Genomic DNA, 26107 nt, shown 5'->3' on the forward strand with positions numbered 1-26107 from the left:
CATATCATCTGCAAATAGTGGAAGTTTGACTTCTTCCTTTCCAATTTGTATCCCCTTGATCTCGTTTTTGCTGTCTTATTGCTCTAGCTAGAATTTGAAGTACAATATTGAAGAGACATGGAGAAAGTGGATAGCCTTGTCTTGTTCCTGATTTTAGAGGAATCACATTGAGTTTCCAATCTAGTTTGATGTTGGCTGTTGGTTTACTTTATATTGCTTTTATTATGTTTAGGTGTGTTCCTGTTATCTCTGAACTCTCCAAGATTTTTCAGCATCTAGTGAGATGATGATTTGGTTTTTCTTTTTCAGATTGTTTATATGGTGGATTACATTGATGGATTTTCATATGTTGAACTATCCCTGCATCCCTGGGATGAAGTCTACTTGATCATGGTGTATGATTTTTCTGGTGTGTTCTTGGATCTGATTTTCCAGTATTTTATTGAGTATTTTTGCATCTATATTCACGAGGGAAATTGGTCTGTAGTTCTCTATCTTAGTGTGTCTTTGTGTGGTTTGGTACCAAGGTAATTGTAGCCTCATAAAAAGTTTGTCAATGATCCTTCTCTTTCTATTGTGTGGAACAATTCGAAGCTGTTCTTTGAATTTCTGTTAGAATTCTGTTCTGAAACCATCTGGTCCTGGAGTGTTTTTGGTTGGAAGACTTTTGATGACTGCTTCTCTTTCATTAGAGGTTATAGGTCTATTTAAGTTGTTTTTCTGTTCTTGATTTAATTTTGGTAAGTGATATCTATCCAGAAAATCGTCAATTTCCTTTAAATTTTCCAAGTATAGGTTTTCAAAGTATGATCCGATGATTCTCTGGATTTTCCCCAGTATCTGTTGTTATGTCCTCCTTTTCATTTCTGATTTTGTTAATTTGCATGTTCTCTAAGGCTTTTTTGGTTAGGTTGGATAAAGGTTAGAATTCATTGAATTCTAGGAAGGCTTTGTTTTCTTTCTTTATTACTTCCTTTACCCAGAGTGATGCAATTGAGCATTGTTCAATTTCAATGAATTTGTGGGTTTTCTGCAATTTGTGTTGTTGTCGAATTCTAATTTTAAGCCATGGTGATCCGATAAGATACAGGGGGTTATTCCAGTTTTTTTTTTTTGTATCTGTTGAGGTTTGTTTTATTGCCAAGTATGTGGTCAATTTTAGAGAACGTTCCATGTGGTGCTGAGAAGGTATATTCTTTTGTGTTTGGATGGTATGTTCTATAGATATCTGAAAACCCCAGTTGTGTCATAATTTCTGTCAGATCCTTTGTTTCTTTGTTAAGTTTCTGTCTTGCGGTCCTGTCTAGTAGTGTAAGGGGGGTGTTGAAGTCTCCTACTATAAGTGTGTGTGATTTGAGCTTTAGTAATGTTTCTTTTCCCAACCCATAATTCTGAGGTAGAGTCTGTCTTTGAAGGTGAGGTGTGTATCTTGTATGCAGCAGAAGGATGGATTCTGTCTTTGTATCCATTCTGTTAGCCTGTGTCTTTTTTTTTAAATCATTTTTTATTTGAATTAGAAACAAGATTGAGCCTGTGTCTTTTTATAGGTGAGTTAAGACCATTGATATTGAGGGATATTAATGACTATTGATTGTTGATTCTTGCTTGTTTTGGATTCGTTTTTTGTGTTGGTATTATGTGTGAGTTTTTCCACTATTTCTGGCTTTTGGTAAAGTGTGATTATCTATTGTCTATGTTTTTGTGAGTGTAGTTAACTTCCTTGGGTTGGAGTTTTCCTTCCAGTAATTTCTTTAGGGCTGGATTTGTGGATGTGTATTGTACAAATCTGGTTTTGTCATGGAAAATCTTGTTTTCTCCATTCATAGTGATTGAGAGTGTTGCTGGGTATAGTAGTCTGGGCTGGAATCTGTGGTCTGTTAGTGTTTGTAGAACATCTATCCAGGACTTCTGGCTTTCAGAGTTTCTATGGAGAAGTCAGGTGTAGTTCTGATAGGTCTGTCTTTATATGTTACTTAGCCTTTTTTCTTCACTGCTTTTAATATTCTTTCTTTATTCTGCATGTTTGGTGTTTTGATTATTATGTGGCGAGGGGACTTTTTTTTGGGTCCAGTCTATTTGGTGTAAGGTAAGCTTTTTCCAACCCTTTATTGGGAGGTCATGTATAGTCCTGATGTTAAGGTTATTTCCTGGATGCCCCAGAAGAATGGATCCTGTTTTCCCATTAATTCTGTTAGTCTGTGTCTTTTTATTAGGGAACTGAGACCATTGATGTTGAGAGACAGCAATGACCAATGATTGATGATTTTTTTTGCAATTTTTTAAATAGTTCAAATTAGAAACAAGCCTGTTTCACATGTCAGTCCCTGCTCCCTCCCTCTCCCCTCCTCCCCTGTCCCCACCAACCCTCCACCCTGATTGTTGATTTTTGTTAGTTTGTTTTTGCTGTTGTAGTTCTACTTGTTGGTGGTAGTGGTTATGGTGTTGTTGTTGTTGTTGTTGGTGTGTGTGTGTGTATGTGTGTGTGTATGTGTGTGTGTATGCATGCATGTGTGCTCATGCCCATGTGTGCATCTATTTTTTTAATTTGCTGGTCTATTTATTTCCTTGATTATCTAATCTCTATGTTTTCTTGAATGGAGTTAACCTTTTTAGGTTGGAGTTTTTCTTCCAGTGCTATCTGTAGGGCTGGATTGCTAGATAGATACTGCTTAAAATTGCTTTTATCAGGGCATGTCTCATTTTCTTCAGAAATGGTGATTGAAAGTTTTTCTGGGTATAAAAATAGTATGGGCTGGTGTCTGTGGCCTCTTAGAGTGTATAGCACATCTGCCCAGGCTCTTCTGGCTTTTAGTCTCCATTGAGAAGGCAGGTATAATTCTAAAGTCTGCTTTGATATGTTACTTGGTCATTTCCTCTTTCATCTTTTATTATTATTTCTTTCTTCTACACATTCTGTGTTTTTAATGCTATGCGATAATGAAAACTTCTTTTCTGGTCCAGCCTATTTGGTGTTTTGTATGCTTGCTGGGCATTGATAGGAACTATCTTCTTTAGGTTAGGAAAATTTTCTTCTACGATTTTGTTGAAAATTTTTTTTGTGCCTTTGATGTGGGTATTTTTTGCTTTTTCTGTTCATATTATCCGTAGATTTGGTCTTTTCATAGTGCCCCAGATTTCCTACATGTTTTATGCCAGTATTTTTTAGATTTAACCTTTTGTTTTAATTATGTATCCATTTCTTCTGTCATGTATTCAATGCCTGAGATTTTCTCTTCATTTTCTGGCATTTTCTATTGATGAAGTTTGACTATGGATCCTGTTTGAGTTTCTAATTTTCTTTTTTTAAAAGTTTTTATTTATTTATTATATATACAGTCTATACAGTCTCCTGCCTGCATGCCAGTAGAGGGCACCAGATCTCATTCAAGGTGGTTGTGAGCCACCATGTGGTTGCTGGGAATTGAACTCAGGACCTCTGGAAGAACAGTCAGTGCTCTTAACTGCTGAGCCATCTCTCCAGCCCCAAGTTCCTAATTCTCATTTCCAGATTTTTCTCAGTTTGGATTTTCTTTTTTAGTTTTATTTCCATTTTCAGGCTTCAAATCTTTTCTTCATTTTATTCTACTCTTCGTTTGTGTTTCTACAGGTTTCTTTTGAAAAACATAATTTCTTTGTTACTTCTTTGGGGATTTTACATCATGCATGCCAATTCCACTCATCTCCTAATCCCCCCATATCTGTCCCTCACCCTCATAGTGTCCTCCCAAAATAAAATTAAAAAAATTAAAACCAAACCAACTAAAAAACAAATAAAAAAACCACTGTCAATAACAAAAAACTCTTTGCTCCTTCATCTTGCCTGCCTCTTCAACACTTCTTTCTTTGTTATAGTGACATTGGAGCTGAGGTATGTCACTTGCAAATGTCCATTGTAATGAGTCATTTCTCTAGTTCAAGGCCTCAGGTTTCTGGCACAGCATCATTGCTGGGCCCTCACTGAAACTTTTCTCAGCTAGCCTGTGGCTGCCATGAGTCATGGTGAACTGCAGGCATTGTTCCACAGGACCAGACACTTCACACACTCCAGCAGGACATAGTTTGGGATAAATGTTAGTAAGATGGGCCAACCCAAGGCCCTGGATGTGGGCCTGGGTGGCAGCTAAGCTGGTCAGCCCAGGCCACTGGGCCCATCCCCTCAGGTAAAGAGTGAAGCCAGCTCTCCATACCCATGTCATCAGGGCCAATTCTCCTGTGCCTGTGGTGAGAAGTGGAGCCATCTCTCCAAAATGTGGGGAGCAGTTCTTCTTGAGGGTTGGGGCCAGATCTTTTGTTGCCCTGTCCATTGAGGGGTAGGGTAAGCTTTCCTAGGGACAGTCAAGGGCTATAGGGTCCTCTGATTTCATCATGTATGATTCATTTGGTCTACTGTGGTAGCATGGGTCAGAGATATCAACACATACCCTTGCTGCAGTAGGACCTTGGACCCAGGCATGGCCCTCAGCTGCACCTGTGGCCTGGACATCACTATGGCAGGATCTGTTTAGTTAGTCCCCTAGAAATGAGGGCAGTGAATGAGGGGTAGCCACAGAAGAAGATCTATTTCAGTCCTGGGGATTGCACTGGGGGATTGGACTTTGAGTAATGGAAGGAGAGTTGAAGATTGACAGTTAGCCTACTTACTTCCCTGGTCCCAGTGTCCTGTGGGTTCCCAGAAAATATCTGCTGCAGATGTGGACTGAAACAAAACAATGGGTGGGTTTAGTGACATTAAGGGAAGATCTGTGGGATTCGCCGGAGATGGGTGAAGGAGGAGGTAGGGAGGCAGCAGTAGGTATTCTTGTGCAGACCTAGGAATGAGACTGATGGGATTTGGATTTGGGGGAGCACAACAAGAAATGAATATCTGTAGTCAGCCCACCTGTTTCCCTGGCTAGATTATGTCTGTGAGCTCTCTCTCTCTCTCTCTCTCTCTCTCTCTCTCTCTCTCTCTCTCTCTCTCTGTCTGTCTCTCACTCTCATTTATATGGTTATTTTCCCAACTGCCCCATACACACAGATTTGAAAGTTTTTTTCATTCTACATATTCATTATGCTATGCTCCATCACCAACTAAAGGCTTTTAAATGATGGTGCATTGATGACACAGCACATGAGGACCTTCATCCAAATCGTGCTACACAGCAGCCTAGGATTTAGAAGACACACCAGGCTGTCCAGGCAGTATAAAGAAACTGCTTCCATAATTTTGAACTTGGAGGACTTTCTATTACCCAGAGTATTGTAGCCTAGAGGAACCAGACTCTAGACCACCAGGGTTTGAAAGCAATCCACCACACATTGTGCACTAAGACTTTTCTATCTGAGGGTTTGGGGAAAGAAGACATTCAAACACTCTCCTGATAGATTCCTTCTTTATTTTCTCTCAGTCTTTGTGTTTGCAATGTTTATATACCCCAACAAAATCTTTCAGGCAATATAGGAGTCCTACAGGTGTTATATTCCATCTCTCAAGTGAATGATTACAGGTAAAAGAATAAAAGTAGAATCATCCTTATAACTCACATGCAATATATGTAAGTAACTTGTCACAAAGCAAGGAAGGAACTTTTTTTTTCTCAGTAAACTCATTGGCAGGCTGCACATTGTGGTTGCAAAGAAAGAATCAATCATTTTATTATTTATCCTTTATTATCTATCTTGAAAGGTACTCTTACAAGGAATCTTAAAGGACTCATAAACCTACACTGAAAGGAAAACAAGAAAATTGTGCACTTAATCAAGGTTCATAAATTCTGGATTTTCTTTGGGTCTCATCAGCACTCAGACAGTGCCATGTCTCAGGTAAAGAGTCACTTAGGGTATTGTAAATCCTCTAGATCTGGCTCAGGTCAACATTCCCGAGCTACCATAACTCTTTTAGCTCAAGTCAGCATTTTGAAGATATTATTTAGTGCACCATGATGCATTAAATCTCACAATTTATTTTCTGCCCTGTATGTAACTCTTGACCATAAAAAGAAACCTGTAGCTCTTTCTTAGGGCTATAGAGACAAATTAGGTTTTTTTTTTTTTTTTTTTTTTTTTTTTTTTTTTTTTTTTTTTTTTTTTTTTTTTTTTTTTTTTTTTTTTTTGCTAAGACCAGTTAGAGTTTCTTTTCCCGTCGTGTTTCTGAACAAAAGCTGTTCCTGTTTCTAGACCTCAATTCTCTGATCCCTTTCACCTGCATAGTTCCAGTACCCAACATTTTATAAATAAAAACCAGTCAGTTGGCCAAACTTTGAGTCTTCCAGGTACATACCCATATCAGAAAACAGAGTTCATGAATCTGTGCAGATAATTAATCATTGTCCCAGGTTATCAACCAGACCTAGCAAGGAATGTGCACACAGAAATTGGTTTGCTTTGCACTTTAACCCTAGCTCAACAAATTAGAAAATTTAGCTATGTGTCCTTGTAAACTGCTAGATTGTTTTTCTGGGGACGTTTATATTCAAAACTAATGTCAAGGCATGTGGTCTAACCTAAAGTTACTTTAAAGCTTTGTTTCTTCTAAATGGTGCATATGGTACTCTTTGATTACATCTTTTCAATATTAAGAGAATTAAAGCCAGCTTGCCTCTTTGGAAAATTCAGTTTTCTACCTTGATCGATAACCAAAGCTGTGATCTAAAGCTTCTCTTTGGGGGAACCCATGAGCCCTGACTGTGCAGCATTTCCTTATATTCATGTTTATTAATCAAAATTCTATATAAGCTAACATTATTAATATCAATTAGACAATGCAGCTTAATGAGGAATCATCTTCTTGACAATCCACAGATAAAAATGTCCAGCTGATTGTGACGTATTCATGGGATGAATACTACAATGCAGGCAGTGAGGGACTCACTACATCTACCAGGGAAAGATTGTAGCAACAACATGTAAAGTTATAACAAAAACAAAAGATATTCTGGAGTCTTTAGCTTCATGACCTTGCTTAATGAAGTTTGCCCATCAGAGAATTTTCCTCCTGGTGGGCTGACATAGTCGATTTTAATTGCCATCTACTGTTCTTTTGACATGGCTACAGGTACAGCTATTCCTTAGGTTGGAGAGACAGACAGACAGACAGGTAGAGAGAGAGAGAATCTGGTAAGGGCTGGGAACACAGGTTATTGGATGGAGACACTGAATCTGTAGATTTCTTTATAAATTGTAGGAAGCAGGTGAAACCATGGCTGTACCATGCCAGTGGGAATGCTGCAAAACACTAAAGATAAAAGCCTGCTGTCCTGGGTTGTGAGTATATTAGACTTGGAACCTTGACAGAAGGAGCCAAGGTAAGCTAGTCTTTAGGTGTCTCTGAAGTCTGAGGTAGCTAGTTTTAGAATCTTCAACTTGTATTCTTGATGTATCTTGGCAGAGTTCCCTGGGATTCTTAAACTCCTTTTCACTGGTCAGTATCTCAGCTAAGTCATAGGCTCTCAGAAGTCAGAGAGTCCCAGTGTTGGAAACAGGCCTGAAAATGTTTGTCAGGTGGACATACATGTATCTAAATTTGATTTCAGTGCCAATAGTGTGGGTACAGAATGGCAGAGGGATGTATAGAAGATGTGTAATTAGGGAAACCACACAAAAAAACTCACAAAAATATAACTTAAATGATATCAGAGAACAAATGGACTTAACAATTCCATACACAATTTGCCATCCAAATACTACAGAATATATATTCTTTTCATCAGCCCTGAGATTTTCTATAAAATAGGTAATATATTAGGATACAAAACACATTTCATAAAATAGAAATATTGTAATAATTTCTCCCATTGTGCTACACTGAAATAAAACTTGCTACTCACAACAAGAGAAACTATCGAATACACATAATCTCATGGAGTTTAAAAAATGTATTTTAAATGTTGAATATGTCATTGAAGAAATAAAAAGGAAAATTAAAATTCCAAGAATGAAACAAAATGAAAAGGAAACAAATGAGAAGCAAAAGACAACTTGCAAAAATCCTATGGGAGATATTGCAGTCTGCGGGGTAGACATTTGCAGATCTCCATCCCTGGGTATAAATTTCAAGTGTCCATGCCCATCTCTATCTGTGGTTTCTCCATCTGTGGAATCCACTGCACACACCTGCTTAGAGATCCAGAATCTCCAGTGTAGCCTTCTGCTTCTTGGTCCCCACTCCTTCCTCCATGCTGGGTCTGTAACAAGGAAGTCACCATGATTTGGAGTAAGGTTGGGGTGAGGTTCACAGATATTCAAAATGACAGACTCCATGCTGTGGTTTATGGGAGGGTACAATAAAAAGCAAACTGATGAGGAGGCTTCATCAGCCTGATAAGCACAGGCCTTCCTTACCTCTAACTTGTCAGTGCAGGTCTTCTGTGACATTATCTTGCACTGCCCCATAGAGCCACCACCTATACCTTGTTGGGTCTAAATTCCTACCTGGGTGAGGCCCACAACTGCTTCCTGTTGTGAAACATAGTGCATCCCATATCAACAATAACTCAGGGCCAGGAGCTAGCTCAGTGGTTCTCAACCTGTTGGCAATAACCCCCTTAGGGAGTCAAAGGACCCTTTCACGTGGTCACATATCACAAGTCCCACATATCAGATATTTACATTATAATCCACAATATTATGAAAATTACAATCATGAAGTAACAATACAAAAAATTTATTCTTGGGGGTTGTCACAACATGCGGAACCCTCTTAAAGGGCGCCATAAGGAAGACAGTGAACCATATTTATAGTCCCCATTTCCCTGGTGTATTTCTATCCAGTGCACATCAGCAACCACACAGGATCCCATTCCACAACAGAGAAGAGGTTTTTAGCATGTAATTCCAGAAGCCTCCAAAATCAGATGTATGGCTACTGTTAAGGGAATACTCTATGCTTGAGTGTGTCTTGTCCTTGGGTGTCTCTGTTTAACGCTGTGCTTCAAACCAGCAAACATCTGTTTCTTCAAATGTCAACTGTAGTGGTGTCCTCTAGTCTGGTATCCTGCTGGCCTGGTGCTGCCTCCATACTAACCACCTGCTGAGCTCACCTGGCCTAACTCTGGAGAATTGACTAACACCTAGCCTAATCCATTATTTGTTGACAGAATTCCTTTTGTCCTCCTATGTGAACCATATTTGGGAATTTCCCAAGGAGACAAAGGCTATACAAAACTTGGTTCAAGAAACTGGGAAAATTGTGGTACCTATGAATAGAGTCTTTGCACATGGCATTGTCTGTTTTGGAAGCCTCGTTCAAGTTGTTCTAAGATATGGTAATCAACTGTTTAAAGTGCAAATATAGAGAAAATAAGATGCCCTGGACATAGGAATGTATGGCAGTTCCTCAAAGCTGATGTCCCCTGCAGCTACAATGGCTAAATTCATTCGTAAGTGTCTCTGAGTTTTCTTTCAACAGACCCACATGAACCCACACCTGTTTCACATAATCCATGACAGTCAACTCTGAAACAATAGACTGCAAAGAGCTGAGACACTTGGATCTATTGGGCTGTGTGAAAACCTCCATAGATCTCTAGGGATGCTGCTGGGGTGGCCTTTGAGTTCTCCATGCTCCTGTAAGCAATCTTTTACCCAGACACCACACCAAGATAAACTCATTGGTCACCCAAGAAATGAAAAAGAAGGCCAGCTCTGCTTCATAGAAATAAACAAAATCAAAAAGTGGATAAGTGTTTGTATTTATCTTTGGTTTTCACATATTGGTTACATTTTGACCTCTCTGTGGACTTGGTTTTATCCACTCTCAGACTAAAAGGACAAGGTTCCAAAATGATTCAAAAATCTTCTGATTTGTTTGATTAGAGTGGAAGCTAGAGATAAGGAGTGACAGAAAGAAGAACCTTTGGCCCAATGGAGAGTGAAAACAGATGGGACATTTGGGACTCATACCTCCACAATATTTGTATTTGTCCAATGGGTCTAGTATAGATGACCTAGAAGTTTGAGTAAAGAATGAAATGCATAGTGTTTGTGATGCATGTTGTTTGTTCAAAGTTTTGAACTCAGGCTTCTCAATGGTATTTAGGAATCTTAGGCTGATTTTACCTGTACTCAAGTCCACACACCAGTCATGACACAGGGCATTACAGTTCTGTGTGGTGGTCTAAAGCCCCTTTTATCTCCTGGATCTTCTGGGACAGAATATTGGTCCAGATCTGCAGCCTTTTGACTTCCTTCATGGCACAACACACAGCAGGCTGAATGTTAAGGTGCAGGTACTGCTTGTTGTGAGATATTGCACACCGTGTGGAGATATATTGCTATGATTGATTTAATAAAGAGCTGGATGGTCAATAGCTAGGCATTAGATATAGATGGGACTTCAGGGCAGAGTGAGGAAGTAGGAAGAGAGAATTGAGTTGCAGGGGAGATGCCAATGAGACATGGAGGAAAGTCGGACATACAAAATATAAGAAAGGTAAAAAGCCACATGGTAAAGCACAGATTAACAATAAAAGCAGGTTAATTTAAGTTATAAGCGCTAGTGGGACAAGCCCAAACTAACGCCGAGCTTTCATAATTATTAAGTTTCTGTATCATTATTTCTGAGCTAGCAGCACAAAGGAAATTTCAACTACATATGACTTCTAATGTGGAGGCTCAAATATCCAAACACAGGGCCTGAGAAAGCTAAGAAAAGTCCCGGACAAGGAGCTGGATACGGATTCCTTCTCCTGGAATGTTTCAGGCTGGCTGGTGCTTAGCAGTGGACAGAGACACAGCTCCCAGCTGCGGCTTGCCATTGGGAGACGGGCACCGACACCATGTGCCAGTGCCAAGTACTAAGCTGAGTCATTCGGTGGCTGGCATGGCCTTTCAGATTTGTCTCACAGGCATTTAAGGTCCACACCAAAGCAGTCCAGATTGAGAAAACCTAAAAACAGATACAGTAAAAGATAGGTATTGACAGCAAAAAAATGAATAGTTTAAAACAATGATGTCTTCAAAGTTAGAGTAAAGCAATATAAAAAGTAAAACACATGAAACTTGGAAATATCCAGGGTATCTGAATCCTTTATAGTACTTTGCTGACTTTGAACTTTTAAATGTTGCTGTACAAAAAAAAATAGCTGCTGAGAGATGATGGATTATGGAAACTGCTAAATTAAAGCACCTATATATTAAAAATTTCTTAACTTCAAAACTGAAATCAGAAAATATGTTGCATTGGGGGAGATGTTCTGCTTTTTATTTATTTATTTATTTTTTGGAAACAGTAAGTTATGGTTCCCTTCAAAATTAATGAAGATCAGATTTAAATGGGGGAGACCTCCTAAAAATCTTGTCTACAGACATAAAAAACCAGAAACCAAGAAAGACTACAGGACAGATGACATATATGCTGATCCCTCTACATGGGAATAGCTCTGAGACTGGATGAAACATAATAAGTCCTGATGGCTGCCGAGTTCTTATGACTTATTATTATATGTTGTCCTTTCATATGAATATAAAATATTTATAATACAGCTTGGTTATATAGTCCAAACATGGCATATCAAGTTACACTAAGACTAAGCATCTCTCATGTAGTAAGGCTAGGCAAAGGGATCCAGTATGAGGACTAGGGTCCCAAATGTCTGCAAAAGAATAAGAGACAGCCCATGTTCCCCCTGCTGGAAGTCCCACAAAAAGACAAAGCTTCACAATTGTCACATATGTGCAGAAGGCCTAGGTAAGTCCCATGCAGGCTCCCTGGTTGATGGTTCAGTCTCTATGGCCTCCTGTTAAACCAGGTTATTTGATTCTGTGGATTTACTTGTGGTGTCTTTGACCCCTCAGGCTCCTACAATCTTTGATCTCCCTCTGCTGCAGGATTTGCAGAGCAAGACTCTTAAGGGGAACATAGGAAACCTTCGTAAAAACTGGTAAGTTCTGCAGAGTCAGATCCTGAGACTTCAGAGAGGGAGTAACTCACAGACACATCAGAAGAAATTGTCGAAATGTGTCCTCAAATTCCCTTACCAGGGCCTGTGAAATGACTCAGCAGGTAAAGGTGCCTGCCTCCAAGCTGGTGGTCAGAGTTCAACCCCAGAACCCATATTGCAGAAGGAGAGAACTGACTCCAAATGCCCTACCAAAGTCCACAGAGTAATCTCTCAAGCAAAGTATCACTGATACAGGAGGAGGTCACCCATACTGTGGAGCCAGCCCAGTAGTAGGCAATCTGAGTTGTGGTGGACCTGGAGGTCAGGGGATAAAGGAGCAGATGGATCTTTTCCCTTAGTGTTTTTGTAGCTGTAGCTACTCCTGGACTTTTGGATAATATTAATACTATAAAACTTTCATGCTGCCAAATAGCTATGTGTCTGTCAGTCACCCCCCCTAGGATAGGACAGTGGCTTGGCAGGCTTCAAAAGGTAGAGAGTTATTATGCATACTGAAGTTCCTGTTGCCTCACACAACTCAGTTGACCTTGGTGGTTCCTTGGTTCCCTTCACCATGCACCTAACCTGGGTCAAGGACAGGTTGGATTTCAGAGCAAAGGGCATGTGTGCTCTGGGGCTATCAGCAACTTTCAGGCTCTCATTAGAAGTTGAGCCAGAATAGCTTCATGCCCACGGTGTGTGTGTAGCATTCAAACTCGCCCAGTGTGAACTGTTGACCTCTTCCCGAGTCTCTACAGTCTGTTAATATAAACTTTGTTGACTTCTTCCTGAGTCTCCCAGTCGTATACCCTGCTCCCACATCACGTGTGAACCCTGTGTGGGTCACTAGGCTCTGGGAAGTCACCAGGTTTCTTCAAGCAGAAAGATCTGCCTGACTCACTCATAGCTACTGTTTGGAGTATTCTTTGTCTGGATTTCTGGGCTCAGAGTTGGTGACAGCTGTAAAAAGGATGGAGTGTGCCTGTCCTCTTCTGTCTCATCCTGACCTGTGCCATCCACAGGAGCATCAAAGTGGCAGGGGATTACTTAGAAGGGATGTATTAGCTGCATGTTTTGTGACACAACTGTAAACCAGAACATGACAAGTTGAGACAGCAAGCCAGTCTGGACTACATACAATATGCTGTCTCAAAATCAAAACAAAAACAAAAGACAGAAAGAGAAGGTTTTCTTTGAAGATAAAGCATTAAGGGTGTAGGCAGGCTCTAAGAAGGACCATTTCCATAGTTTTCGTCTATTGTAATAACTGCCAGTGATCATAGACAATTGCCCTTAGTGAGATACATGGACAAAGATGCTGTCTGCTAGGCCATTGTTTGTAGGCAGCAAGTCACAGGGACAGGTTGAACACATAGACTCAGAAAGATGTTGAAAAACCACTGTTGGGTGGTGTGAGTTGGTGTTGCTCTGTCCTCATCCACAAAGGTGGCACCAAAGATGCTGATTCCTGTGGGTCAGATGGAGGAGGGCTGCAACATAAGATTCACTAGGTCAGTTTGGGGCTTTTAACATTTCTTGTTGCAACTCATCAGGTCTGCCAAATTCTGCAATGTCAGAATGTGATGCTGTGGGAGGGAAGGTTCCAGGGAGGTGGGAGCTGACAGAGATGACACACACAGCAGAAGGAGGGTCTCACTTGACACCTCCCTGCACTCCCAGGAAGAGAGGATCAGGACTGCTTAGGCCTGCACAGCATCCAAACAGGGCATTTTCTGAGGTAAAGAAGAGTTAGAAAACCTATAGTGTCCCAACACTTATCTTCCCCCAGACTTTGAGCATGTAAGTTTTTTAGGTCCTTAGGTGACTTTCTGCCATCTCCTCATTTCCTGGTCCCCACCACAGCAGCCTGGCATTTTATGTTCAGGTCACAGCTGTGTGTCTCTAAGCAGCTCTCATGTCAGTCCTGGCACAGATGATGCTGTGTAATTATGAGTGTGTGTGTGTTGTTGTAATCTGTTGAAGTTTCTTCCAGTCCCCCTGGACTGGAGACACTATGAGGTTCGTGTCACATACTCAGGACATCTGTGAATATGTTTGACTGTGAGGTGTGTCCTGGAGATGGGAAGGGAGCATCAGAAGGACCAGAAATGGCCAGGAGCAGAGAATCCAATTCCTTTCTCCCCAAGTACCTGTCCATGTATGGAAGGCTATTTCTAGCTGTCACAGATCTCCATGAACTCTTTGGTTCCTTGTCACACAATAATTCTCACCATCTCCCATATTATTTAAATCCTGACTATGTTGTCCCTAAACTCTTTCAGGCCCCCAATTAAAAGCTTTCTCTTATGCTTTATTCCTTTACACAAAAGTGACAAATGGTGTTCAATCTGTTCCTCTGTTCCCCCAAAGCATCTTCTCTCTGTCATTAAAGGGCTCTATCCCTGGTCCTTTTGATCCTGATGCTCACAAGACCCCTGTATATGACAAACCAGTCCCATCCAAAGACACTGTCTTTTTCATGTTTCATTAATTGTCTTGCAGGCCAACCATAGGACATCACCAAAATGATGATTCTTGTAATGCCAATCTTCAACACCAGGAAGCAGAGAGAGCTGAGGAGGAACTTCAGCTGGGCCCAGGAGCTGGGTGGAGAGAAAAGCCCTTCCTTTGAGTGCAGGAGGGATGACAACTGGGAGTCCACTAGCACAGTGCTTCTCAACCTGTGGGCCAGGACCACTTTGGGAGTTGAAGGAGCCTTTTACGAAAGTGGTAATCAGATATTTATTTTGTGATTCATAACAAGGAAAATTATTGTTATAAAGTAACCATTTGAGGATCCCCACAACATGAAGAATTGTGTTAAAGGGTCTCAGAATTTGGGAGGTTGAGAACCACTGCACTAGGGCCTCAAGGTGTTATTGAACTGCTGCACACACAGGAAGAGGAGCCACAATTTCAGTGTCCTTCAAAGAAACTGCCATGACCTAACAGGGAGGGGACCTGCAGATTCTAAGGGTAGCATAAAGGACAAGGGACCCTGAAGATGGACTCACTATTCTGTGAGTCTTGACAGTAAAGAGGTGTCATGAGGATGAAGGTCACACTCAGTGCTCCTGCTCTTTCACTTATCTCCATCTGTGACATCTTGAGTCTCTGTATCTATTCACAGAAGCCCTGTGGCTTCTTCTGTTACAGCTTTCTGCTCCCTCATCTTCACTCCAACAACCACATTGTGTTGGTGAGTAAAAGGCCAGGGGTCGTGGTGACTCTGTGTTCAAGGACAGGGATCCTGGTATACCAGAAGGATTTCAGAAGTCATGATGTGTTTATCCAAGAGACAAGAGAAGCAGCAGAAACTGCAGAGGTGTCTTTGTACTGCCTGGGGCTATTGGCTCCCTGAGCATTCTGCCTTATCAATTCTCCTGCAATAAGAACTTTGCCCAGCCCAACCAAATTTCGACACCTACACCCAGAAAGGTATAAACTGCTGCCTAGGCCTACCTGTTCTGTTTTCTGTTATTGTGAGACTGTCATCTTGTAGCAGCACAAACTTAGGCCTGGGATTCAACTATGCCACTCGATAGACTTCGTGGCTGGCTGTATGCTGTGTCCTGTGGGCTCCTGCTTCTCCTCCTCCATGTGCATGTTGAGACTGTCTAAGTGAGCAGAGGTGACCAGGGTCAGAGATGCCCAGTTCTGATGTCAGAGGCTGAGCCAGTGGAAGGGAAGGTACCTGGGTTAGAGGAGCTAGTGGAGATGAGAGATGAAAGCTAGGGAACTGTGTACCTTATAAAGCCCCCACTAAAGTCCACAGGACTGGCCATGTAGGACAAGGAGGGTCAGAGATGTGTAATGTTACCATGTACTGAGGAGCCAGCAGGGAAAGATGAGCAGGAGGGACATGTCCCTCCTCCATGTGTGGTTGTGATTAGAGCTCCTAGTGCATGTGGATAATGATAATAATTCTTTCATAATGCCAAGCCTCGAAGAGCCTGTCACCATCCGGACTAGAGAAGTGCCCTGCCAATTTTCAAGAGGGCCAAATGGACAATGTTTCCACTACTAGGTAATCTAGAAGGCCTCATCTACACATTCCACAGCTGAACTGAGAGGACCCAGTTACCTTCCCCATGTACTACGGTGACAATGAGGTAGGAATTCCTAAGAGTTGTGACAGCTGATGGCATCTCTTCACCTGCAGGACAGGACTTAGCCAGCCCCATCAGGAACACACACACAGGGCAGGTGAGAGGAAGCCTTGTCCTTGTGAAAGATGGTGAACTTGGTGTCTATACCTTCCTGGGAATTCCCTTTGCCAAGCCATCTGTGGGACCACTGTGCTTTGCACCACCTGAGGTCCCTGAGACGTGGAGTGGTGTGAGAGATGGGACCTCTGAGCCAGCCATGTAAGTTCTGGTACCCAGGGGACTTCAGGCCTGAGCTCGAGGCCACACTGCAGTGTTTCATCCATCTTGGTCCTATAGTAGATTTCTGTCTGTGCTAAGGGCAGTCTCTCATGCATTTTTCAATGAACGTGTTAAGGATTAGAGAATAACAACTGTGCCAGGCTTGACACTTGCAGGGACTTAGCTCCTGGTACTGCAGTTAGGAGCAGTAAGGCCAATCTTCAGTCACTGTGACCATCCACTGTCCAGATGCCAATGACTAAGGAGCAGGTACACATGCTTTCAACTGTGAAGAGACAATGTAGAAAAATGAGGCACTATGGGAGTCTGGAGTGAGAAGAAGAATGTCTCACCACCTTATGGTATTATCCATTCATTCCTTTAGTTCCCATGTGGGCATAGAACCCCAGTACTTAAGTTTCTTAGTTTGTGTTCTGTTGCTGAGTTAGAGAACCCTGACAAAAGCAATGTAGTGAAGAAAGATTTTACTATGGGTCACAATTCCTGATTATAATCAACCATAGGTGGAAACCACAGAGGAAGAAGTTTAAGGGAGCTGATCACATCTCATCCATACACAGGAACAGAGCCTATAGGTCACATGCATGCCTTCTAATGCTTCACTTAGTCTCCCCATTCTCACACAATTCAGAAGATCTTCCTAGGGAATTGTGCCTCCTACAATAGGCAGGTGTTCTTGTCTCAATGAACATAATCAAGATAATTTTCCACAGGCATACCCAGAGGCCAAAAGGATCTAGACCAGTTGTTCTCAACTTGTGAGTTACTATTCCCACAGGGGCTGCATATCAGATATCCTGCATGTCGGATATTTGCATCACTATTCATAGGAGTAGCAAAAGTACACTTTTGAAGTAGCAATTTTATGGTTGGGGATCACTACAACATGAGGGATTGTATTAAAAGATAGCAGCATTAAGAAGGTTGAGAACTGCTGATCTAGACATTCCCTCATTAAGACTCTTTTCCCAGTGATTCCATATTATGTCACATCAACAGTCAAAAGTAATCACCACACCAGGATTTAAATAGTACAGAAGTGATGAATGTCAGTACAGGAAGATGATCATTTCCATAAAGGATGCCAGCATTCTCCACATACTAGCCTGATTCAGGATATTACTATCCAACCAGAGGACTCCCTAAAAGTCTTGCTACATTTCCAATTCCACATGGCCTTTATCTTGGTAGTTAGGGACTTTAGAGAGGGGTCACATGTTAGCATGATACCATGGAAAGCAGTATCTAAAGGTCGATGAAAGAAGATTCAGACTAAGATTTATGTTTGAACACCACATATCTTTGACTAACTTTTCCATTTTCCCAGGTGTCTGCAGACTGATATGCTGAGTTTACAAGTTTTAAAGGAGAGGAAGATGATGGTGCCTCCCATCTCTATATCTGAGGACTGCCTGTATCTCAACATCTACACACCAGCTCATGCCCATGAAGGTTCTAACTTACCTGTGAGTGTCAGGCTGTGGACAGCTGGGGAAGAGGATGTTTATTCCTCTGGAAGATTGGAAGGGAGAAAATAATTCTGAAATCCACTGTAGTTTAGACCCTGATTAGTAGTCTTACCTTATTGGGTTCAAGAAAGTCATCTCAGCCATGGTCAGCTGCTGAAACATGGGTGAGTGACTCAGAGTTCTGGGGCTCTGAGAGGTAAAGGGCTCTAGGTCTTTGTTTAAATCAGGAATTCTTCTATTGCTTTCAACTTGGCAGACTCACTCTGGAATGAGTTCAAGGGCTGCATATTGACTTCACCAAAATTTCTTACTCCAGGTTATCTTTGGTGCAAATGGAATCTGATGTCCCTTCTGATTAGCAGTCAGGAAAGACACACATGGAGACACTCCTATTTGCTCTACTTTGATGGGTTTGAGAACTATGATGACTTCACTTTAGATCAAGAGCCATGAATCCATGCTGAGATATCCTGTTGGGGAAGTGTGAATAGAAATATGCTTCTAGGCCTATGGTACCCCATCAGTGGGCCATATCCCAAAATCCCGAGGAGATCTGTGTGTATATCAAACTGCACAGAGAAAAAGTAGTTGATAATATAATAGGCACTCCAGTTGAGCTTGGGCTGGGTGTGGTCCTCCTGAGATCTGTGTTGATGTCTCTAGGGGATGGTATGGATCCATGGTGGTGCACTGGTTATAGGAATGGCTTCCATGAATGATGGATCCATACTGTCAGCTATTGAGGAAATAGTAATTGTCTGTATCCAATATCGCTTGGGTATCCTTGGCTTCTTCAGGTGAGCCTGGGACTGGGATGAGAAATGGGAGCTGAGTAGAATATTTAGAGACCTCTAATTCCTGTTCCTGCCACTTCGCAGCACTGGAGACAAGCATGCCAGAGGCAACTGGGGCTACCTGGACCAAGTGGCTGCCCTACGCTGGGTCCAACAGAATATTGCTTACTTTGGAGGCAACCCTGGCAGGGTCACTGTTTTTGGTGGGTCAGCAGGTGGCACAAGTGTGTCTTCACTTGTAATGTCACCCATGTCCAAAGGACTCTTCCATGGAGCCATTATGCAGAGTGGAGTGGCCCTACTGCCTGACCTTATCTCTGACACATCTGAGATGGTCTACACAGTAAGTATCCTCATCAACACCAGCCCCTACTTTGCTATCTCAGTACTTGCCTCTGGTACTCTGTTAATCTGTTAATTGAGGAAAACAAGGATCATGGGAAATTGCTTCTTTCCAGTAATTTCTCAAAGTCATAATATTTAGAGTTCATCCTCTCTGCTTTATGTATGCTGAGTGAATTATATGACAGCAAGGCTGTGCACAATGTCTTCCACCATTGGCAAAATTATTCCTCATGGTTTCCTAGTTTGCTTTTATTGCTGTGATAAAGACCATGAGCAAAAGCTACTTGGGAAGAAAGAGATTTATTTCAGCATACAGTTGATAGTCCATCTTGAAGGAAAGTGGATACTCAGAGAGGGCCCTGGTGAACTGAACAGAGGACAGGGAGGAACCCTGCTTACTGACATGTAGCCCATGGCTTCCTCAGTTTGCTTTCTTATACAGACTAAGATGCCTGCCCATGGTGGCACTACAGACACTGGGATGTACCCTTCTGTATCAGTCATTTATCAGGAAAATGCCTGGACTCACCTGTGAATCAATCTGATACAGACATTTTCTTAGTTGAAGTCCCACTTTCAAGATTACCATGGCTTGTGTCAAGTTGACAAAAAGTATCTAATTGGGACAAAGGGAAAGGGTCAGCTGGTATAAACATTTGCTGTGCGAGTGTGTGGTCCCAAATTCAAATCCCCACAGCCCACATAAGGCTAGAGGTGGTAATATGTGTTCAGTAAACCCAGTGTTCCTATGGACAGATGGGCAGTTTAAACAGCAGGATCCCTGTAATGTCATAGTCCAGCTAAGCTGGTGTAGACAAAGCATACAAAAGGTAAGGTGACCAGTGACACTCAGGGATGTTCTCTGACTTTCATAGGCAAAATATGACACACCATACCCATTGTCATACATGAACACCACACACACAAATAATTCAAAACAAATATGCAAATATCCATTTCCCAGCTGTTACTGCTGGGCAACTGAAAATGTGAACAATTCCCCTCAAGTCCTTTCATACACAACAAACAGTAGGGTTTGGTATTTAGAGGCAATGACATCTATTTGAAATCAAGGAAACTCTGCTCCCTGATGGGACAGATGAGCAAAACAGTGCCTGTTCCATTTACAGATAATGGCCAACTTATCAGGATGTGAGACCAAGGACTCAGAGGCCCTGGTACACTGCCTACGAGACAAGACTGAAGCAGAAATTCTGGCTATCAACCAGGTTGGGAGAATTGTGTGGATTGGAGGACCTGGTCACTAGGATGTGGGGTTGTCAGTACTTACTACTCTAACCAGTTAACTGGTCTCCAAGGTTTGGTGTCCTTTTAATCCTGTGTGCAGAAATAACAATTAGGTGTGTTTTGGTGTCCAGTTTCTTCTGGAATGAGCCTGGGATGAGACAGGAAATGGGGAAATAGATGGGTGTTCTGTTCTATATTTTACTATGTTCTGAAAATGGGCATCACAACATTTGTATGATTCATCTTCATCATTGACACTTAATGCCCCATAGGTCTTCACTATGATCCCTGGTGTTGTGGATGGGACCCTAGGCACCCTCAGGAGCTCTTGGCCTCTGTGGATTTTCACCCTGTCCCCAGTATTATTGGTGTAGACAGTGATGAGTATGGCTGGGCAATGCCCTTGGTAAGACCTAGTTCTAAGCCCCTGGGAATCTAAACTCAAATTGTGGGTAGTGGGAACTCAGAAATACTTTGATCTAGACCCAAGCCATCCTATTCTTAAAACTGTTCTCTACTTCCCAGTACATGGGCCTTGATCATGTCATAAAGAACATAACCAGAGAGACCCTGCCAGCTGTTCTGAAGAGCAGAGCAGCACAGATGGTGAGAGACCTTGTTTCATGTCCTGATAGAATTATTATTAGTACTATTTATTATTATTGATTAGTCTTAGAAAAATCATTAATAATAATTATTATAATTATTCCCATATACTCTTCTGAGATATCATGACCAGAAATAAAGGCTGTGTATGTGTGTGTTTCTGTGTGGGTTTACCAAAGCTTGTACCTATACCCTATACCCTGTCTCACCCCGGGCCCATTCCTTACTAGGAGATTGCTGATTACCTACATAAGGTCCTGTCCTGCATCACTCTTCTTGATTCCTCTTGGTGTAGATGCTGCCTCCTGAATGTAGTGACCTGCTAATGGAAGAGTACATGGGGGACACTGAGGACCCACAGACCCCCCAAGCACAGTTCAGAGAGTTAATGGAGGACTTCATGTTTGTGATCCCTGCACTCCGAGTAGCATATTTTCAGTGTGAGTACATCTTTAGCAAGACCAAGTGCAGTAGGGGGGCACTCAGTGTTGTGGGTCCCAGGTGAGCTCTGTAAAGTCTCCAGGCCTGACACATGTCTTGATCATGTATCTGATACCAGAGTTCTTAAGCCAATTACCTTAGTAAATACTTATGTGTAGTGGAAAAGAGTGACATCTCATCCAGGTCCAGAGGAGGAAATATAGAAGTTACACTTGGGGCCTTGTCAAAACCATCATCTGGGAATGCCAGGGTCACTGTTAAAAAAAATAGGTTTTCCCATAGCCAATACTCCAGGCTGCAGCTCACCACTCCACTGTGATTCCACATAACTTTGGAGCAAAGTTTCTTGTCACCAATGTTAGGTAGGAAAAGCTCCATGTGAGAGATGATGCTAACATGTGTCCTCACCCCCAGGTCCCCATGCTCCTGTCTATTTCTATGAGTTCCAGCACCAGCCCAGCTTCATCAAGCATAAGCATGTCAGACCATCTCATGTGAGGGCTGACCATGGTGATCACATTAACTTTGTCTTTGGCTCTGATTTCTGGGGCATGAAAGGTGAGCCTTTCTAGTTTTCCTTGTGCTGAATGGTGTCCCTGATGTGCTCCTGAGGAATTAGTACACTCTCAGGACAATTGAGGAACCTGAGGCTCTATGAGAGAATGGGATCAAATGGTAACCATTTCTGAGCTAAAAAAATACCCAAAATAAAACAAAAAATGTACCAGAGATAGAATATGAACCTTTGTCCATCTAGCTTGTGCTGGAAGGAATGAGCACACACTGGGGTAGGCATAAACCTGAGTAGAGATTGAATGGACGCTGGGTTCAGAGTGCTGAGGGAAGAGAGTACACACCAGGCAGAGCATTCAGGTTCAGGCTGTGGTTGCTATAGTAGAGCATGAGTTGCATCTGCATGAGGTGAGCAGGACTTGGACCCTTGTCTCCTTCTGTCTGCAGTTGACTTCACTGAGGAGGAGAAGCTGCTGAACAGGAGGATGATGAAGCACTGGGCCAACTTTGCAAGACAAGGGTGAGAACATGCCCCTCCCTCACCCTCCTCTGGTTTTGTTTCCATCCAGGGCTCTCATGTGTTCTGGGTCCTTAATTACACCATAGTTTTCTCCAAGCCCTGGCACACTTAGGCAGATACCTTCTAGCTTTCAGTTACTGCTCACCCCACAGACATCTGGTTGGTGAGTTATAGTATTGTGGTACTGTTCTTTAGATTTTCCCTTTGAGAGGGAGACACAAAACCAGACATCTTCCCTTGCTTCATATGAACCAGACATTAGTGAGTGACACTTGTATTCTATATCAGTATACCAGTCATCTGTCCCCTTAGGCCCTTGGACTGCTGCTCATCTATTACTTTGATACAAATCAAGGGATCAGGCCTTGAATGAGAGTGACCTCACCCTTCCCTGTTGGTGGCATATCCACAGGAACCCCAACAGCGAGGGTCTACCCTACTGGCCTGAGTTGGTTCATGATGAGCAGTACCTGAAGCTGGACATTCAGCCTGCTGTGGGCCGAGCCCTGAAGGCTAGAAAGCTGCAGTTTTGGACGAAGATTCTGCCACAGAAGATCCAGGAGCTAAAGCAGGCTCAGGACAAGCATGGGGAGCTTTAGTGCAGGTTCCAGGAAGGTGTGTGTGGTTGAGGGCAAATGTGGTCATCCTGAGGTTTCAGAGTCCCTTTATTTATTTTATTAAATGCTTACATAAGCCAGGCATTGGTGGCACACGCCTTTAATCCCAGCACTCGGGAGGCAGAGGCAGGCGGATCTCTGTGAGTTCGAGGCCAGCCTGGTCTCCAGAGCGAGTGCCAGGATAGGCTCCAGAGCTACACAGAGAAACCCTGTCTCCAAAAACCAAAAAAAAAAAGCTTACATAAGCATTTTTACCCTCAGCATTTGTCCTTTCAGTAGTGTATGACAAACCCTTTGTGTGTTACTCATCATTTTGTACACATTTTATTAGACTCAATAGATGGTCCCACAACCGTATGGGGACCGTGCGTTCCTCTCATTTTCTTCAACGCTTCACTCTTTTAGGCTCTGCCCTTCTTCCACCCTCTCTCCCTCCAATCGTCTTTTCTCCATCCTCTCTCTCATCTTCTTCAAGCCTCAGACCCTCGTCAAACAGTGAAGCCCATGTCCTCTCTCAGCGGAGTTCATGTTTTCACAAGTTACCAGTAGAAAACCTGATTTTCCCAAGCTGTATTGCCTTCTTACGTTCACAATGCTGTTCTCAATAGATAATAAACTACAAACTGGACTGTTGGTGTCTGTGGCCTCAAACCTTGCAGGGTGAGACATGCGGATTACATAAACCCAGGGCAAGATAACAAGACTCACACCTCAGAAAGAAAACAAAAACCATGATGCTCAGTAACTTATAAGCAGTAACAATTGTACAGTTTTGTATTTTGAGAAATCCTTGCCCAAGACACTCACAGATCTGCTGTGTGGTGAGAAACCGGTCTTTGGCTAGAGGTCTCAAGGATTACATCTTGTGCCCTCTGCTGGTAGAATATGTAAACAATGGCATTCCAAGGACAACATTAGGTCCCTGCTGACTTGAACTGTGGGAAGGGAAGATCTTCCTGTTAGTGAGACTGACCATGCAGGTTGTTTCCATTCTCTATGTAGAACATTTATTGACATTCCTACTGCTAGCTTGTCTTTGCTTTACAGTCCTCTATATACTCACTAAACTTCCCACAGGGAGTCAGAATATGCTTTAGACTTTAAATTATTTAATTTTTAGTAGCTTGAGTGTGAATTGTTTTATGGGACTAGGGATTGATCTTAGGGCTTGTATACCCTCAGACTACTGCAGATTGTTTAAGTGCAATTAATCTCTTTTAGATGTATGGTTTAGTATGTCTGAGAAAATTCTCAAAGCATGTAACTGGCACCACATCAGATTTAGAAAAACCCTCCCCTGGGGCTGGAGAGATGGCTCAGTGGTTAAGAAAAACCTTTCTTACCCCACCCAAGGATCTCCTTAGGCCCTTTTGGTTTCATTCAGTAACTTTAGTCTGCTTTCAAAGTAACTATGGCATTACTTTGTCTTGTTATATTGAGGCTTGTCTGAAATCTTAATATAAATAGAATTTTCTATGACTGTATGTCACCTTGCACAATATTTTTGTTTTCTTCCACTGTGGACTTGTTGGGGAATATTATTTTAGGTGTTCAAGGTTTGTTTATGCTGCATTTGTTTCACTCTGTGAATCTGTGTTACTGTTCCTGTATGAAACACCTGATGGTTTAATAAAGAGCTGAATGGTCAATAGCAAGGCAGGAGCAAGCATAGGCAGGGCTACTAGGAAGAGAGAATAAATAGAAGGTGAAACAATGGAGGAGCAGGACGAGAACAAGGAGAGGAGGACATCAGGGGCCAGCCACCTAGCCACCCAGCCAGCCATGGAATAAGAGTGAAAGTAAGATATACAGAAGTAAGAAAGAGCCCTTCTTGAAACTTCCTGGGTCTGCTCTGCGTGTATTGGACCCACCTAGGTTGGAAGGACCACCCTGAGTCTGATTACACCTCAGTCTTGGCCCCCCTCTGCCCTCTGCCCTCTGTCCTCTACGTTAGTCTTGGCTCCCATATGCCCTCCTCTTGAGTGAGGAGAACACCAGGAGAGGTCAGACCATCCAGAGTTGCCCACATTGAAGCCTTGGCTCATCTACACCCACTGGGAGATGAGAGAAGAGGGAGACACCCCATCTGCACCCACTCGAAGAAGGGATGGGAAGATGACAGTATAAGAACACAACAATAGAAAGACCAATATGACACCACCAGAATCTAGGGTCTCTACACCAGCAAGATCTGAACATCTCAACATGGATGAAGCAGAAGAGAAAGACCTCAAAAACAACTTTATGAAGATGATAGAAACCCTCAAAGAGGAAATGAGAAAATCCCATAAAGAAATGGAGGAAAAGACAAACCAAAAAATTCAAGAAATAAACAAATCTTTTAAAGAATTCAAAGAAAGCCAAGAAAAAAATAAACTAAACAATTGAAGGAAACAATTCAAACAGTTCAAGGCTTGAAAGCTGAAATAGAAACAATAAAGAAAACATAGAATGAAGGGATGCTGGAAATAGAAAAGCTGGGTAAATGATCAGGAACTACAGATGTAAGTATAACCAATAGAATATAAGAGATGGAAGAGAGAATCTCAGGTGTTGAAGACTCACTAGAGGAAATACAGTCATCCACCAAAGAAAATCTCAAGACCAACAAAACCCTAACAAAAATATCCAGGAAATATGGGACACCATGAAAAGGCCAAACCTAAGAATAATAGGTATAGAAGAAAGTGAAGAAATACAGCTCAAGGGTACAGAAAACATATTCAACAAAATCATAGAAGAAAACTTCCCCAACCTAAAGAAGGATATGCCTATGAAAGTACAAGAAGCTTACAGAACACCAAATAGACTGGACCATAAAAAGAAGTCCCCTTGCCACATGATAATCAAAACACCAAACTTACAGAATAAAGAAAAAAATATTAAGAGCATCAAAGGAAAAAGTCCAAGTAACATATAAAGGTAGACCTATCACAATTACACCTGACTTCTAAATGGAAACTCTTAAAGCCATAAGGTGCTGGGTAGATGTTCTACAAATGTTAAGGGAACATGGATGCCAGTCCAAACTACTGTAGTTTGTTTGCATCAAGTTTCCGCCTCCGCATGGTGATTGGGGTGGCCGCGGTCAGGGAAAAAGATCCTGGAGGCCTGAGTCTCTGGGGGGTCTTACAGGTGGAAGGATGAAAAGCCAGAGCTAACATGGGGTTAGCTCGTTAAACAACTGCAATAAAGCCTCGTGCTGTTTGCATCAAGTTTTTGCCTCTGCCTGGTGATTGGGGTGGCCGGGTCCTGGGTTGAGATCCTGGGGGCCTGAGATTCTGGGGGTCTTTCAATACATGCTGAGG

At 42.2% G+C, this 26107-nt stretch overlaps 1 protein-coding gene across 1 annotated transcript; it reads left to right on the plus strand.

The window, feature by feature from the left end:
* Positions 1-15389: 15389 nt before the first annotated feature.
* On the plus strand, positions 15390-22781 carry LOC100759544 (liver carboxylesterase-like). The gene is given in 14 exon segments (XM_027406113.1): positions 15390-15464; position 15498; positions 16021-16225; positions 17574-17712; positions 18379-18512; positions 18594-18852; positions 19985-20083; positions 20375-20405; positions 20408-20508; positions 20628-20708; positions 21004-21148; positions 21564-21707; positions 22110-22182; positions 22595-22781. Coding segments are annotated over 14 exon segments (1674 nt in total).
* The last annotated feature ends 3326 nt before the right edge of the window (positions 22782-26107 follow it).

This window comes from Cricetulus griseus, chromosome 3 (assembly GCF_003668045.3).
Source record: "Cricetulus griseus strain 17A/GY chromosome 3, alternate assembly CriGri-PICRH-1.0, whole genome shotgun sequence".
In the NCBI taxonomy this organism is placed as follows: Eukaryota; Metazoa; Chordata; class Mammalia; order Rodentia; family Cricetidae; genus Cricetulus; species Cricetulus griseus.